This window comes from Phyllopteryx taeniolatus, chromosome 11, assembly GCF_024500385.1.
Source record: "Phyllopteryx taeniolatus isolate TA_2022b chromosome 11, UOR_Ptae_1.2, whole genome shotgun sequence".
Lineage (NCBI taxonomy): Eukaryota > Metazoa > Chordata > Actinopteri > Syngnathiformes > Syngnathidae > Phyllopteryx > Phyllopteryx taeniolatus.
Genome location: NC_084512.1, coordinates 23507522 through 23522464, shown reverse-complemented (window position 1 = coordinate 23522464; position 14943 = coordinate 23507522). Strand labels below are relative to the sequence as shown.

The 14943-nt window shown below is 44.6% G+C and overlaps 2 protein-coding genes across 3 annotated transcripts in view; one reads left to right on the top strand and one right to left on the bottom strand.

Annotated features, from left to right (window-relative positions):
* tet1 (tet methylcytosine dioxygenase 1) overlaps positions 1-5927 on the bottom strand; it is a 39555-nt gene extending 33628 nt beyond the window's left edge. The window contains exons 1-2 of one of the 2 annotated variants that reach the window (XM_061790582.1): positions 5075-5927; positions 1600-3594 (exon numbers count right to left, since the gene is read on the bottom strand). In XM_061790582.1, the coding sequence (XP_061646566.1) occupies positions 1600-3471 (1872 nt within the window). In that variant the 5' untranslated portion in view covers positions 3472-3594; positions 5075-5927. The remainder of the gene's footprint in view (positions 1-1599; positions 3595-5074) is intronic. The other variant, XM_061790583.1, reaches the window with a different exon arrangement.
* A 268-nt stretch (positions 5928-6195) lies between these two features.
* slc25a16 (solute carrier family 25 member 16) lies at positions 6196-13894 on the top strand. The gene is made up of 10 exons (XM_061790584.1): positions 6196-6525; positions 6691-6822; positions 8392-8484; positions 8570-8703; positions 8822-8885; positions 10329-10450; positions 10538-10604; positions 10937-11099; positions 11181-11249; positions 12012-13894. Exons 2-10 carry the CDS (start codon positions 6723-6725, stop codon positions 12166-12168), a joined length of 969 nt encoding a protein of 322 aa, XP_061646568.1. The 5' UTR covers positions 6196-6525; positions 6691-6722; the 3' UTR covers positions 12169-13894.
* Positions 13895-14943: the final 1049 nt, after the last annotated feature.

Below are 14943 nucleotides of genomic sequence, written 5' to 3'. Positions count from 1 at the left end.
ATGCACGCATGTGTGTGTGTGTGTGTGTGTGTGTATGTATGTGTGCATGTGTAAATAAACAAACCCCAGTGAGCCTTAAAGCCACACAAGCCCACACTGACCCACATTTTGGGACGTTCCTAATAGTACGTTTGCAGATTCTTGCCGCTGTGTCGCCTCCCATGCTCGGCAATGGCGCACAAAGGTTTCCACTGAGTGATTCTGCAGGTGTTATATAACAGTCACCCCTAATCTGCCTACGCCTCTGACGGGGAGGTCGACTCAGTCAATGCACTCGCACAAACACACACACTGAGCCACATGGACCCTCGCTCTCGGTTTCTCCCTCCCCCCAGCCGCATGGACACCATTGAGCGACGCACATGGTGCACGGCTTGGCTCCGAGAATCCATACCACTGAATGAGGACATTTCTGCCTGGCCACAAATCGGCGTGTGTCATATTAAAGGTTCCGCACAATGCCGGCTGGCCCCTAGGTAGGAAGCCCCCGAACAAGTTGGCGCATAAAGCAATTTTGACCCATTAGACGCATTAGCAAACAGCTGCTGTGTGACACACGATGAACACAAAGCAACATTAGGGTTTAACCAGCGTGTTGTGTGTGGGGGGTGTGCAACAAATTAAATGTATGCCTTTGGAAACATAAGGATTATGAGGAACATAAATGAGAGAAGGGCAGCGCGGTGAATAAGTGGTTGGGACGTCTGCCTCATAGTTCTGAGGTTCAGGGTTCAAATGTCGGCTCTGGAGGGATTGTATGTTTTCCCAGTACTCGGGCTTCCTCCCACCTTCAAGAAACATGCATGTGGTGTTCATTGAAGACTCTAAATTGTTCATTTGTGTGGATGAAAGTGTAAATGGTTGTTTGTCTACATGTATGTGATTGGCTGGCGACCTGTCCAGGGCATTCACCGCCTCTCCAGCGCTATAGAAAATGGATGGCAATTAATCAGTGGCCCACACAACATTGTTAAACCATAAGAGAGGGTACACTCTGGGCAGGTTGCCAGCCAATCGCAGGGCACGTACAGACAGACAACTGTTAACACTCGTTGACACCTAAGGACAATTTTTCATTTTGTATGAACTTAACATGCATGTCTTTGGAATGTGGGGGGAAACCCCATGCAGGAACGCTAGAGCTGGATTTCATATTGAGAACCTCAGAACTGTGATGTGGGTGTGCTAACCACTAGGTCAATTGGCTGCCCTCCACTTGGACTATTTTCACCAAAACAATGAGAAACTATGGCACCGTATTTATAAATCCCAGAGAAAAGCAAACTGGGGGTTCATAGTTGAGGTCTGAACCAAACACTAACACACACATAACAGGCGCATTACTCTAACCACGTGCTGAGCGGCTGCCGGTCATGAAAACAAAGAGGGCATCATCCCACATACTCACTTTAGTCACACATGCATTCACATGGGTTGTCTGTTCTCCACGCCCCTCCCCCACTCAAATATTTCGCAGGAAAGCTGCACCACATCTCGTGAGTCTGAGTGTACCAGTAAAAACATTCAGGTTTGACGTGCTATCTTTGCCGGGACAACACCGGACCTTGTACGTTTTTGGCTACAATAAAAGAGACTGACCTGTACAGCAGGGAGAGTGAGCGGAGTAGACGGCCTCCTCCTCTTCAGTTCCACACACTTCCTCAACTTACAGATCTGGTGGCCAGTGCTGCGGTTGAGGCAGCAGCTGCACCGGCCGCAGCTGATGGTCCTCAGGCACGGCTCGCACCTCCCGCACCTGCTACGCTTTCGCCGCTCCTTGCGCTGCTGTTGCTTCCAGGAGGGCGGGCAGCGTCCTCCCTCACACCCCCAGGATACCAATGTTACGGAGGATTCGCCGTAGCCCTGCTCAGACTCGGTTTCCAAAGAGAAGGAGGAGCGCGTACTCTCCGAGCTGTAGGAAAAGGCAGAGCTGCTGTCCAGAGAGGGTGTCGAGATCTTTGGGGGCAGTTCTAGCTCAGGCGCTGCGACTACTACACCCCTATCCTCGTTGAAGACTGCTGGAGTCTCAACCTGGCTGTGGCGCTCCATTGGTTCAGGAGAGGGCTTCCTATTTTTGGCTTGCGGCGCAGGAAGAGGAGGGTTCTCCAGAGTTTGCAGTCGCTCCCAGAAGCTCCTTGCTTTTAGGGAGTCACTACGGATAATAACCGGGGTACTCCTTGCTACCGGGTTGGTACGTTGCGACATCGAGGTCTCTGGTATAGCAGAGGATTTCGGGACTGGAGGTTTAACACCATGAACCACAGTTTGCATGTTTGTCCCGTCCTGCCTCGGAACCTCTGGTTGGGATGACTCTGAGGTTTCGGGGGCTTTGGTGGGATTTGAGGTAGCTGTGTTTGGGACAGTTAGCACCTTGTCAAGCGACTGTTCCGGCGGTCCATTGATGGACTGAGGTGTATCCGGAGGTTGTGAGAGAACTGGTGTACTGAGGTGGGATTCAGTAGAATTGTTCTCTTTTGGTAGTCCCTCACCCACAGCCAGCACCTCAACAACATCCACTGTCTCTTGCTTCACCTCATCCAACCTCTCAGATGTTTTCTCTGCCAGTCTCTCTGGATTTATCTCAGAGTTGACCGTGTTGTCGGTCCTCGTCTCTCCCAAGATCGCATCCACGTCGTCTTTGACATGACTGAGTTTGTGTCCCGTGAAAGATGACGTTTGCAGTCCTTGCGAAACAGGAGAGGCAATCCTCGTAGCAGCTAGTTCGCGGGGGCTATCTTTACTAGCGACGTCACAGAGGTCCGGTTGCAAATCTCCACTCGATGGGGCCTCGGTCACAGCCTCACTGATTATGCTTGTCTGGTTGTCTAGAGGAACACAGTCCTCCAGGTTGTCATTACATGGCGGAGAGTCCGCTTTGAGGGGGCTGCCTTCTTTAGCACCTTTGTCATGAGCAGGACCTTGGAAATCTGTTTTCAGAGAAACCGGCAGAAGTTGTTCGGGATCTGCTTTCCCAAGGTCCTTATCAGTAGTCGGGTCGTTGTTGCTTTTTTTCGACTGCTGGTTCCGGGTGTTAGCTCTTCCCCGGGTCTTTCTCGCACCCTTGCACAGTTTGGGTGGCAAGCAGGAATCAGCTGACACCTGCGCCCCCCGTGGGGACTTCCTCCGCCATAGGGTGTCATCTAACTCGCCATAGTGGTCAGGCACCTTGCTCAACCCTCTAAGTCTTGCGGATCCTGTTACACTTAAGGCATGGTTACCTCTACCCAGAGATGCATTGACCTGAGCTGCGGACCGGCTACCTGTCCCTCGTCCCCGGGGGCTCCGGCCCGATCGGGACTGAGCCCTGGCAGTCGACCTTGTGGGAGCGGTCGTGACTTTCTGGAGACGCTCCGAGGCTCGTCCCCTGCCCTTATTTGAGTTGCTGGTTTGCCGTCTGGTGTCGCCGACTTTCTGGTCATTCTTTCTCTGAGCGGGGGTTTGTCTTCTTGTGGATTTGGTGGTGGCAGGCATGGCTGAGGAAATGGAGGGGAGATTTTTTTACGGCCAGCATGGGAGCCAGATTTTGGTCTCAATTATGTCTAAAATACACCTCTATCGTGTTTTTTTGGGCTGTGGAAACTGGCAGTGCATGACCTATGGAAACAGAATGAAAAGGTAACCAGGGTAATAAAAACACAAGATAGAAACATCCAAGTGCCAAGCCTCATCCAGTTATATGTTTTAAAATCTGTGTATCATTCACAACGTTCTGTCTTGGAAATATCCCAGAAGGACTGAGCAAAAATCTTTCAAAAGTGTTTTGCCGGCTGCGAACAAAAAGGTGATCATAAAACATAGTTGGCTCCAGACAAACTGCCCCACTATGGGCATTTTCCTCTACATTATAAAATATCTACTATATATGTTCTGGAGAAAATGACTTACCCAGTACACCTCCAAAATATTTGGTTGAAAAACAGGGGGAGAAATGGCATGCTTATTTAGCCAATGAGACTGACTATTTATAAATATTTTGTGTACCAAGTGAGGTATTTTGTCATGCATTAGGCAGATTTGCTTTATGTGAAGGTTCATCCCTGTTTTTTTGTTTTTTGTTTTGTTTTGCTTTATGAGTATTTAGTATTTGTCTTTTGTATTTCTTCTTTTTCCTCTTTCTGTATTGAAGACCTGGATTGGTGCACTGACCAGGAATCGAGCCCCTGCCATCTGCACGAAGAGCAGCGGCATGTACCACTACATTACCAGTTACTAGCTTGGTCATGGCATGAATTAAACTCATAAGTCAAGGGGGCCGCTGTATTTGGATGAGAATAGGGGAAATGAATGGAATGTGAATTGAGAAACATGAAGTAGACGCACATGATTTGCTTAAGCGGACCACATAAAATCATGTGGCAGGCCAGATCTGGCCAGGGCACCTGTGATTCATTGAAGCTAATAAGCATGTTTTTAGAATGTGGGAGGAAGTCAGAATAGCCGGAGAAAACCCATGGGGGGCAAGATGTAAACGCCCCACAGGAAGACCCAGAGCCCGGTTTCGCACACAGAACCTCAGAACTGTGAGTTGGATTGTGTGCAAACCACTAGTGCTCCGTGCCACTTTGGGAAAATAATATTAGAATAATGATTATTATTTCAATGCCGAATAACCTTTTAAAGCAATTAACAGTAACACGTTTCAGAAAACAAGTCTTACACAAATGTCTTTACTTTATCTGAAGTGACAGTTTGGCCACGCCTGACACATGTCAAAACCGTCGAGACAAAGATAGATAGCATTAGAAGTTATTCTAAACACAAACACTAGCCCGCTTCCTCCTTGGCGTGAGCAGTTTAAAGGGCAAACACGTTGCCGAGTGGGGCTCGAGGCCAGTTCCCGTTGTCGAATGTGCTTATTACAACCTTACAAACGCCTCCCGCGATATTTACATTTTTTTATTTAGTTTATTTTTTTTGCACTTGACCGCCCGCGTTTAAAGCGCCTTGTTTGGGTTTAGGGTGGTGGTGGGGAGGGGGGCGGGGGGGGGGGGGGCGACAAACGCCACTTTCACAGGGTTTTGTCGCTCCTATTGGTTTATTTACGCGTTTTTGCGACGGAAAATGCTTGACATACCAGAGAGAGAGAATCACTTGCGCCGTCTGAAGTGCTAATAATACTCCACGGAGACAGCCAGACCTTGTATGCGTTTCCCCTCCTCGGCAAATTTAGCTCGCCGCCGCTGATGCCGAGTCGCTCCGCTGCTGCTGGGCTCCCACACCGACGCGGTCATGACAGGCGGGCGGGCGGGCGAGCAGGGCAGGGGGGCCCCCGGTGGCCACGTCGCCGCACGGTTCGCTCGCTTTTCGTCGTCAAAACGTCAAACCCTCTCGTGTCACACACAGCCACGGCCAGGGCAGCCCCGCTCGCTCTCCTCGCTCCCTCCTGCCAGACACCGACCTTCTTCGGGCTCAGCCCGGGTAGAGCGCGTCGTCTCCGGACTGGGGGGGAGGCGAGAAAACCAGACACGGATAGTAGCTGTCAGTGGGGCCCGGATCGGAAGCGTGTTGTGTGTGCTTGTCTGACTGCATTCCCCCCCCCCCGCCTCTCGTCTTCATCAACTTGTAATAATAAGAGAGTAAAGTTAACATATTTTCTAGACTAAAATAAAATACAATATATAAAAATACAAATATTTTTTTCCAGATTAACATTTTTTTTTAGATAATAGCGTGCACATTTTGTAGAGAAAAAGATATATTTTCTTGAAAAAGGTGCATATTTTTTTGCAATATTATTATGATGATGGTTATTATTAGTTCAATATTTGTAAAAATAAATAAATAGTTAACAAATTAAATACTGAAATGAGGTAATAAATACCGAACTGAGAAAATAAGTATTGAAATTGTTTGTTTATATGTGCCCTGCGATTGGCTGGCAACCAGTTCAGGGTGTATCCCGCCTCTCGCCCAGAGTCAGCTTTGAGAGGCTCCAGCTCGCCCGCGACCCTAGTGAGGATACGCAGTTGTGAAAATGGATGGATCATTAAGTACACATTTAAATAATTTAATACATATAGAAATAAATAGATACATATTGGAATGAGTAAATAAATCTTGGAATGTATAAATATTGAAATAAATAAATACCGAAATAAGTAATTACTTCATGACACATTACATTTCTATTGTTTATTAATTATGCATTATTTTATTTATTTATTTTGGCGCTCTTGGTAGCTTCCTCCCCTGGTGGTGGAACGTAAACATGACTTCACTGTGGCGCGCTCAATATACGTCATCATGCGTCATTAGCGTGCGATAGTAAACCCAGAGCGAAGGGCACGTCTTCGTGTACAGTAAAACGTGAACCTCGGAAGCGTCGCTATAACTTCTATTTTAACAGGTTTCGGAGTCGCATTATGAATGTTAGCCGACACGCTTATTTTGTACACTTGCCTCTCGTGTGAGCTAGCGTCGTGTCCAGGAAGAAGGCGACGGAGAAGTCGATTTACTGAGGGGAAATTTGTTCCATCGACCTTCGTCGTTGCTGCTGTCAACGGCGCATGTACAATATGTCACGTCGTAAGTACAGTGCAGTATCTTCATTTTATTTAAAACCAACAACTCAAAGTAGTGTTTAAAAAAATAACTAACATGCCTGGTTAATAGGAAAAATGACGCGAGTGCCAATGACCAATACATTAGTAACGATATACAGTATGTCCATTTGTGCTTGGCATTTGGTAGCGATGCATGCGGTGGATTTGTGAGCATCCAGGATGACATCAGAGGCTGCCGCTGCTGTCTCCACACCTCCAGCCCTAAGCAGTACTCCAGCCAGGAGGGACCACTACTGGCTGCGCTCCTTTGTAGCTGGAGGTAGGACCTGACACATTATTGTTATTGAACCATGTCATGTCGATGCACCACGATTTAAAAAAAAAAGGAAAGTACTTACATTTGCTCGACGTTTTCTGCTTTAAACAAACAAACAAAAACTTGGCAGCACGGTGAACTAACGGTTAGTACAACTGCCTGGTGGTGCTGGGAGCATACCAGTATTGTTGTTGCTGTCATCATGGGACGAATACGGTTGTTGATACGGCTGTTGTTGTGCCCATTGTTCTCTTGGCCCTCCCCTGGCAGCTCAACCCCTCCAACCCGTTTTCTCTCTCAAGCAACCCTCTGTCTCTCTATCTCTCCCTCTGTATTGGGAACAAAATTGTAACTAACACAGAATTTTTCGTACTAAATGTCTGAAATGTTTGTAAGTAGGATAGTGTCTGAATGTGCTCTGCGATTGACTGGGAACCAGTCCAGGGTGCAACCCGCCTCTTGCCCAAACTCAGATGGGAGAAGCTGCAGCTAACCCGCAATCCGAATGAGAACAAGTGTTAAAGAAAATGGATGGATGGTTGGACCTTCAGACCTTTTAGTGAAGCTTCTGTTGGAGGCATACTTTAAGAAGTTTCCACATGATGTCATGTCAATTCAGTATGAGGCTGACATAATTCACAAGGCTTTTCAAAATGCCACAGTTATCTGTTGACAATGTTAGCACGGATGTGTCGGATTTGTTGGTGTTGGGATTCCCCCCCCCCCACCCCCTCCACAATTCCATTGCTCCCCCATTGCGGGGCCAATGCAACGTACAGCTTTCGCTACCATGACGACCCGGAGGGAGCTAGGGGGTCGCGACAAGGCAAGTGGCTACTACAAGCTCAGAATGTGAAGTGGGAGGGGGGGGAAACGCCCACAAAGAGAATAAAACTGTATTTTAATTTGTGTATGTGGCATTTGCCATTAGAATAAATGGAAATAATCCATTCCAGCCTCCCAAAAGACCCAACAAAAAATGTTGTAATGTGTTTTTTAACAAAAACAAAAAAATCACAAATATTTAAATTTCTAAAAACATACAGGAATGACAACTGTTTTGCTACATCTTTTTTTTTTTTTTTTTTGCTTCAATTCAGTAGACATTGCACTGCTGCTTCTGGTGGTTGCCACCTAGGAGCAGTAAAATACAGATCGATATACAGTAAATGTATAAGCTGCAGAAATATGTCGTTCTACGCAGAGGATAAATAATCTATGGTGTTTGCATTGTTTGTTAGCATTAAGATAAACAGATTTATCAATAGCAAATCTATGTGGTTGTTTTTAGTTTTTCTTTGTTCAATGTTTTGCTTGACAATAACCTTCAACTGTGAATTTTTGCTTGCCAGTCAAAGCAACAAAAAAAAATCATCCAAACGACAGCGTGTAACTTGAAAAACCATTGTACTTGGTTGTGTAATTCAAAACACTTGAAGTGTGGCCAGGCGCTCCAGGGTTCTGTTTGTATACACGCAGTTAAAAAGTCAATTATCCATAATATATCCCCTTTATATCGTACGTTTGCTTGATAGAAAAGGTTTTTCATTCCGTGTGTTTCTCAACCCATAGGTGTCGCAGGATGCTGTGCCAAGACTACAATCGCTCCTCTAGACCGAGTAAAGATTCTGCTTCAGGCCCAGAATCCTCATTACAAACACTTGGGTAAAATGCCTATAAATAGCTTGATTCAATTTGTATTACCCATGAATTCTATAATCATCACTTTATTGTGCCTCTTTCTACGCAGGCGTGTTTTCGACTCTAAAAGCCGTGCCAAAAAAAGAAGGCTTCCGTGGCTTGTACAAGGGTAATGGGGCAATGATGGTGAGGATATTTCCTTATGGCGCAATCCAGTTCATGGCCTTTGATAATTATAAAAAGGTACAGTGCTTCCTCTATCGTTGAGTAAATCCTTCAGAGGGCAAAAGGCAGAAAATGTGTTGCACTTTGCCTTTAATGACAATTTGCCCCACTATATACATTTTCATTTCCTCAACAGTTGCTTAGTAAACAACTTGGGATCTCCGGACACATTCACCACCTCATGGCTGGATCCATGGCAGGTGGGTTAGACAAAGATCTTTGGAAACTAGACCGTATTCTCTCAAATAGTCCACTCCACTCTAATAGATGCCGTGCCCACCGGGTTACTCGTTCACTTAAATAAATGAATAGATTCCTCATTTTTGCCTCTCATTAAAAAAATAAAAATAAATAAATACTTCTGCAAAACTTGATTCAACCATGTGTCGCCTAGTTGTCTTTACCATAAGGCCCACAGAGGTGGCACCTGTAAAGCTAACGTTTACAGTGCAGTTTAAATTGATAGTGCTGCTGTTTGCAGAGTGGAGCAATGATTTGTTCCGGAGGCTCATCTCATCAATTGTTTTTGTGCACAGGCCACAGCAATGAAATTACTGTATCACTTTGGCGACATCTAGTGGAATCTTGGTGGTGTTGTTTGGTTTAATTCATTGAAAGTGTTATTCGTCCTTGAACGCACCCTCTGCAGTATGCACCTTTAAAACTGAACGTGTCTCTGCTTCTCTCACGATGCAGCTACCAATAATAGCTGTTGTGTATTTTGCCGTTCCAATTTACCTATGTTTCCTAACATTTATTATTATGTGTAAATGCTAAAAGGTGAGTTTAGTAACTTGATACCGTTCGTGTCAAGTGCTAGTGCACATACTTGTTTGCCCGTGTGTGATCAGTCAGTTTCTGCTAATGTGGTTTTTAGGCTAGTATGGTCGCTAATGCTATTGCTGAGCCTCATGTGAAGGTGATTTGTTTGTGTTGAATAATTCACTTACTGATTGAAGTTGTTTATGTAACATGGGTTCATGATTGTGTACATGCTAGGTGTATGGCGTTGGTGCTTTATGATCTGCTGCCATCTTGTAGCATCTATACACAATTACCAAACCCCCTGGGCGGTGAGAAAAGTATTAAAACGCCTGTAAAAGTAAAAAAAAATAAAGTAGGTAATAACTCCCATGTAATCTTAAAAATAAGGTGCATGGTGATCAATGTACAAAATGTTGGCAGTACAGAGTTGAGGGAATAATATCAGCATTTCCCTCCCAGGGTGGAATTAAAAAGCCACATAGTATGGCTGTTAGTGGATCAGGACAGTCACAGCAGCCTGTCACTGAAGCTGCTCCACTGCCTGGAGATTGTGCTGTGCAGTGGATGCCATGTTGTTGTTGCTGTTGTTGAATTTGTACACATAAAATCCTTTCCCTAAAAATGCCTGACTGGCAATTGCCTCATCAATCAATCTTTATTGATAAAGCACTTTTCATATATTAAAAGTGCTTTACATAGTTAAAATCAACCCCCTCCCGCAACTCATCCACACACACATGCGTAGATGTACCTATGGCCTAGCATTTGCTTAAATAACTGCCCTTGACCTCTACATGATGAAATATGGCTTCTGCAACGAGAGCTCTTAATTGCTTCCAGTCAAGTCCTAAAGTGTGCAAATGTGTGTGTGTTGTCAGGTATGACAGCGGTAATATGCACCTATCCACTGGACATGGTACGAGCCAGACTGGCCTTCCAGGTGACTGGGGAGCATCGCTACACAGGAATCGCCAATGCCTTTCACACGATCTATTTGAAGGTGAGCTGCTGGTGGTTGTGTGCATGATACATGGTTGTGAATGTATTATACAATTACGCTATTTTTCTTTTTGGTATTGTGGCACAGGAGGGTGGATTCTTGGGCTTCTACAGGGGACTCACCCCAACCCTCATTGGAATGGCCCCTTATGCAGGTGCTTACTGTTGTCAATACAGTTCTGTGAATTCAGTGATACCTTGACTTGCAAAACTGTATTTACCTGTTTATCCATTTTCCCCATTGAAATCAATTCAAGTCAGTGGAATTTTTAAACGGTTGCTCAGTTAATTTGAATGGTTTTCTGTCCTGTCGAATAATGGGGACAAATGGGAGAGCTGGGAATGTGAAAAACTATTTCCAGGATATACTGAATGAGCTGAATATCTTGATGTTGGAATGCAGAATTTAAGAATAAGAATTGTAAAGAATTGTGTTGCAGAATAACATTATGTTCTCCTGCCCAATGATTGTGTTTTTTGACTTCAGGTTTCTCCTTCTTCACCTTCGGGACCCTGAAAAGCCTCGGCTTGAAACATTTCCCAGAGACGCTGGGACGGCCGTCCTCGGACAACCCCGACGTCCTGGTTTTAAAAACCAAAGTCAACCTGCTGTGCGGAGGAGTTGCTGGCGCCATCGCTCAGACGATATCGTAAGGAGGAGTGGAAGACTTCCACCTGACCTGTAGCCCACTGTGAGCTAAATCTTATTGGGTTTTTTTTTGTCCCGCTAGCTATCCTTTAGATGTGGCACGGCGAAGGATGCAGCTAGGATCTGTGCTTCCTGATTCGCACAAGTGTAGGTAAGTACCACCGGTGTTCACCGGTTTGAGCTTTATAAAAAATTCTGCTTTGACAAAATAAATTTAAGAAATACTACCAAAATGTATGAAGGTACAGTATGTCAGAGCCATCCTTAAAAAAAAAAAAAAAAAAATACACTACAAGATGAAAGTCCTAATCTTACAAGAAGTTGTATATCCATCCATCCATCCATTTTCTTTACCGCTTATCCTCATGAGGGTCGTGGGGTGCTGGAGCCCATCCCAGCTATCTTCGGGCGGGAGGCAGGGTACACGCTGAACCGGTTGCCAGCCAATCGCAGGGCACAAAGAAACAAACAACCACTTGCACTCACATTCACACCTACAGGCAATTTAGAGTCTTCAATCTACCTACCATGCATGTTTTTGGGATGTGGGAGGAAACCGGAGTGCCTGCAGAAAACCCACGCAGGCACGGGGAGAACATGCAAAGTCCACACAGGCGGGGCCAGGATTTGAAACCCCATACCTCAGAACTGTGAGGCAGATGTGCAAACCAGTCATCACCCTGCCGGAAGAAGTTGCCATTTACCACGGGGGTTAGTTCAGTGTGAGCGTCTCCTCCATCCTCCTTGCAAGTGTTCTCATTTTGTATTTGTCTCCTTGTCTATAAACAGCTGAAAGCTTATCAGCGACTGTCGCACCACACCCACGCCCCTCTTCACTTGAGCGGCGCCGTATCTGAAGCTCGCGTGCAGTTAAAATAAATGTTTGAAATTCGTATCTTGTGTACCCGATCAGCTCCCTGAGCAAGACCCTGTCCTACGTCTACAAGGAGTACGGCATCAAGAACGGGCTGTACCGAGGCCTCTCGCTCAACTACATCCGCTGCGTGCCCTCCCAGGCTGTGGCCTTCACCACGTATGAGTTCATGAAGCAGCTCCTCCACCTAAACTAGAGGCCGCGTCGCTCATCTGACTCTTGCAGACGTTTACGCGGTATGTCTTAAACACCGCAAACTCGACCGCAGTAAATCCGTTAATGCAGTGTGATGTGGAGGGAGGAAAAGGACAGCAGATATTATTCTGCTTCCCACCCCTACATTATTTTTTTACAGTGGTGCCTTGACTTACGAGTTTAATTTGTTCTGTGACCACCCTCGTAACTCAAATCATGTCTGTGTGGATTCTCAGTCGTCGTTTCAACAAACAAGAACAGTCCGGTTGCCTTCGTTTAACCTTTGCGGATATCCCAAATAATCTTTCCCCATTTAATAGAAATGCCATTCATCTGTTCCAGCGACCCCAAAAACAAAAACACCAACAAAATGTTTGGACTGTTTTGTAATAAGAAAACTCCTTATTACTTTGTATTTTATGAAAACATACACTACTAACATAATTAACTAGAATGTGAGAAGTTAAACAGTTTGTGCAACAGGATTTCATGCTTTAATTCATTGTGCTGTTCCTTTTGGTGTGCACACTTTGGCCAGCAGGGGGCATTATAATACAGACACATAATACACGAGAACAAGACGACCCCAACAAAATGACTCAGTAAGCTGCAATATAGCTGTTAAAAAAAAACAAAAAAAAACTGTAGTATTAGTAGTTTTTTGCAGAGGAGAAAAGCTATTAGTTATGTTATCTGTTTACATGTGTTGCTGCACCGTTTATGTTCAAATATCCGTTGCTTAACGGTTTATAACAACTGCAATATTGATGCTAGTTTCGTTAACCTCTCTATGGCCTTTTTCATTGTGTTAGCATTATGCCAGCTGACTTTGGTAATTTATGTGGTTTGGTTATGTACACAGTGTTGAATACACATTCTTTGTTTTATGTTTAGATTTATGCTAAACCTCAACTGGGAGTGGCAATAAACAGCTTTAAACAAACACTTGCCCACTTTTTGAAGAATTGCGCTTGCTACCAACTCAAGACAAAAAAAAAAAATCGGCTGAAGGACGGCTTGTATCACCAAAAAACTTGTAAGTTGAAGTACCACTGTAGTTTCTGTTTTCATTTCTACCATGTACACAACAGGCAGCTGGAAACAACCATAAACAATCAACTATTTCTATCATCACAGGAAAAATAAATCCACACATTTCTTTGTATTTTTTTTTTTCGTGAGTTTGATACACTGAAATTAAGTGTTTGCATTTTTTAGGGTTCAGGTCTTTATAAATGTAAGGGGTGAGTAATAAAAGCATATTTGCCTTGTCTTATCTACAAACAGTATGCAGTCTGTTTTTTTTTCCAAAAACAGCTCTAAAAAAATTGACCAGTTTGTGAATGAGTTCTCATTTTGCCAAACTTTGAATAGAACAGTATCGTGAATTTGTATTATTATTTTTGTTTTTGTCATGCATACAGATCTTTGTGTGCTCATAATCATATAATCACTTGCAATTCCACGATCACAGTACATGTATTGATACTTGATGATTTTACTTGTTGATGTTCATATTTAGATGAATGTAGATCCGATATGTCCGGATCAGCCCATCGTCTGAAAGAAGGGAAAATTGCACTTTAACTGTTTACCTTTTTCTTCTGTTTTTAAAAAAATATATAAATTCAGCTACATGCTGCCATGGGTGGTGGCGTTGCTTACAGAAATGTTGTGGTTTACAGTTATAGCTGAACAAATTCATGCGAATAAAACAAGAGTATGTGTCCGATTATTCTTTTTGATCTAAAGCAACTTAAAAACCGGGCCTTTTTAATGGCCAATCGTGGAAATGATGATCAAACTTGGCAATTTAGCATTGTCCTTCTGTCTCGGCCAGTGTTTCTCAACTTTTACTGAGCTAAGGCATATATTCACATCACACACCACGAAACAAAAATGTCACAAAAAGTTGATACACAGGTCGATTATGTACTTTCTGCCAAGTAGTGGAAGAGCATTTAATACTTCTGTCTGTTGCTAGACATCGCTGGCATAGTTAGACAAAAGATACATTATTTACAGTAAAGAAAGACAATCCATTCATTTTCTCCACCGCTTATCCTCACTTGGGCCGCGGGTATGCTGGCGCCTCTCCCAGCTAACTGCGGGCGAGAAGCGGGGTACACCCTGAACTGCTTGAACAATTAGGAGAAAGTGAATAATTCGTTGCACACCGGAGCATTTCTCGTGGCAATGCGGTTGAGAATCACTGATGTAGGGCAGTGGTCCCCAACTGCGGACCGGTACCGGGCCGCAGAGAAAGAATGACCAATTTATATAATTTCTGTTGTATCGCAATTTGCGTGACAGTGTTTTGTATTTAAGAAAACGACCGGATCGTCTCAGGTGACGCGTCGAGACTGCAGCGAACGCTTCCGCTGGCTAACGGCGGCAGAGCTCAAAGAACAAAATCATTTCATAAACTCATTCAGTTCATTACATTTACTGAAAAGATTTGTTCTTTTGAATGAAATGTTCACGAACGAAACATTATATCAGGAGTCCTACTTAAAATACGGGTTTATCGCAACAGTTAACGCTCACGTACCACGTCCGCTCTGATACAAATCCAGTCGTAGGTTTCTGCTCGACACAGGCAGAAGTACTTTTACGGAGTTAAAAAGTCTTCTCTCATTGAGGAGCTCCGGAACTGCCGTCTGGTCTGGCTGCCTCCAACAACTCCTGCCTCACGCCCACAGTGGACGTGCCACTGTAGGAGGAAGCACAGCCATAAACCAGGCACTGCTCATCACCTGTCCAATACAGTCCCAAC

Bases quoted from the DNA above. Each gene is read 5' to 3' on its own strand.
- slc25a16 (XM_061790584.1), top strand. From the start codon at position 6,723: ATGACATCAGAGGCTGCCGCTGCTGTCTCCACACCTCCAGCCCTAAGC. The intron at 8,886-10,328 runs GTGGGTTAGACA...GTGTGTTGTCAG, and splicing joins CATGGCTGGATCCATGGCAG to GTATGACAGCGGTAATATGC. The intron at 10,451-10,537 runs GTGAGCTGCTGG...ATTGTGGCACAG, and splicing joins TTCACACGATCTATTTGAAG to GAGGGTGGATTCTTGGGCTT.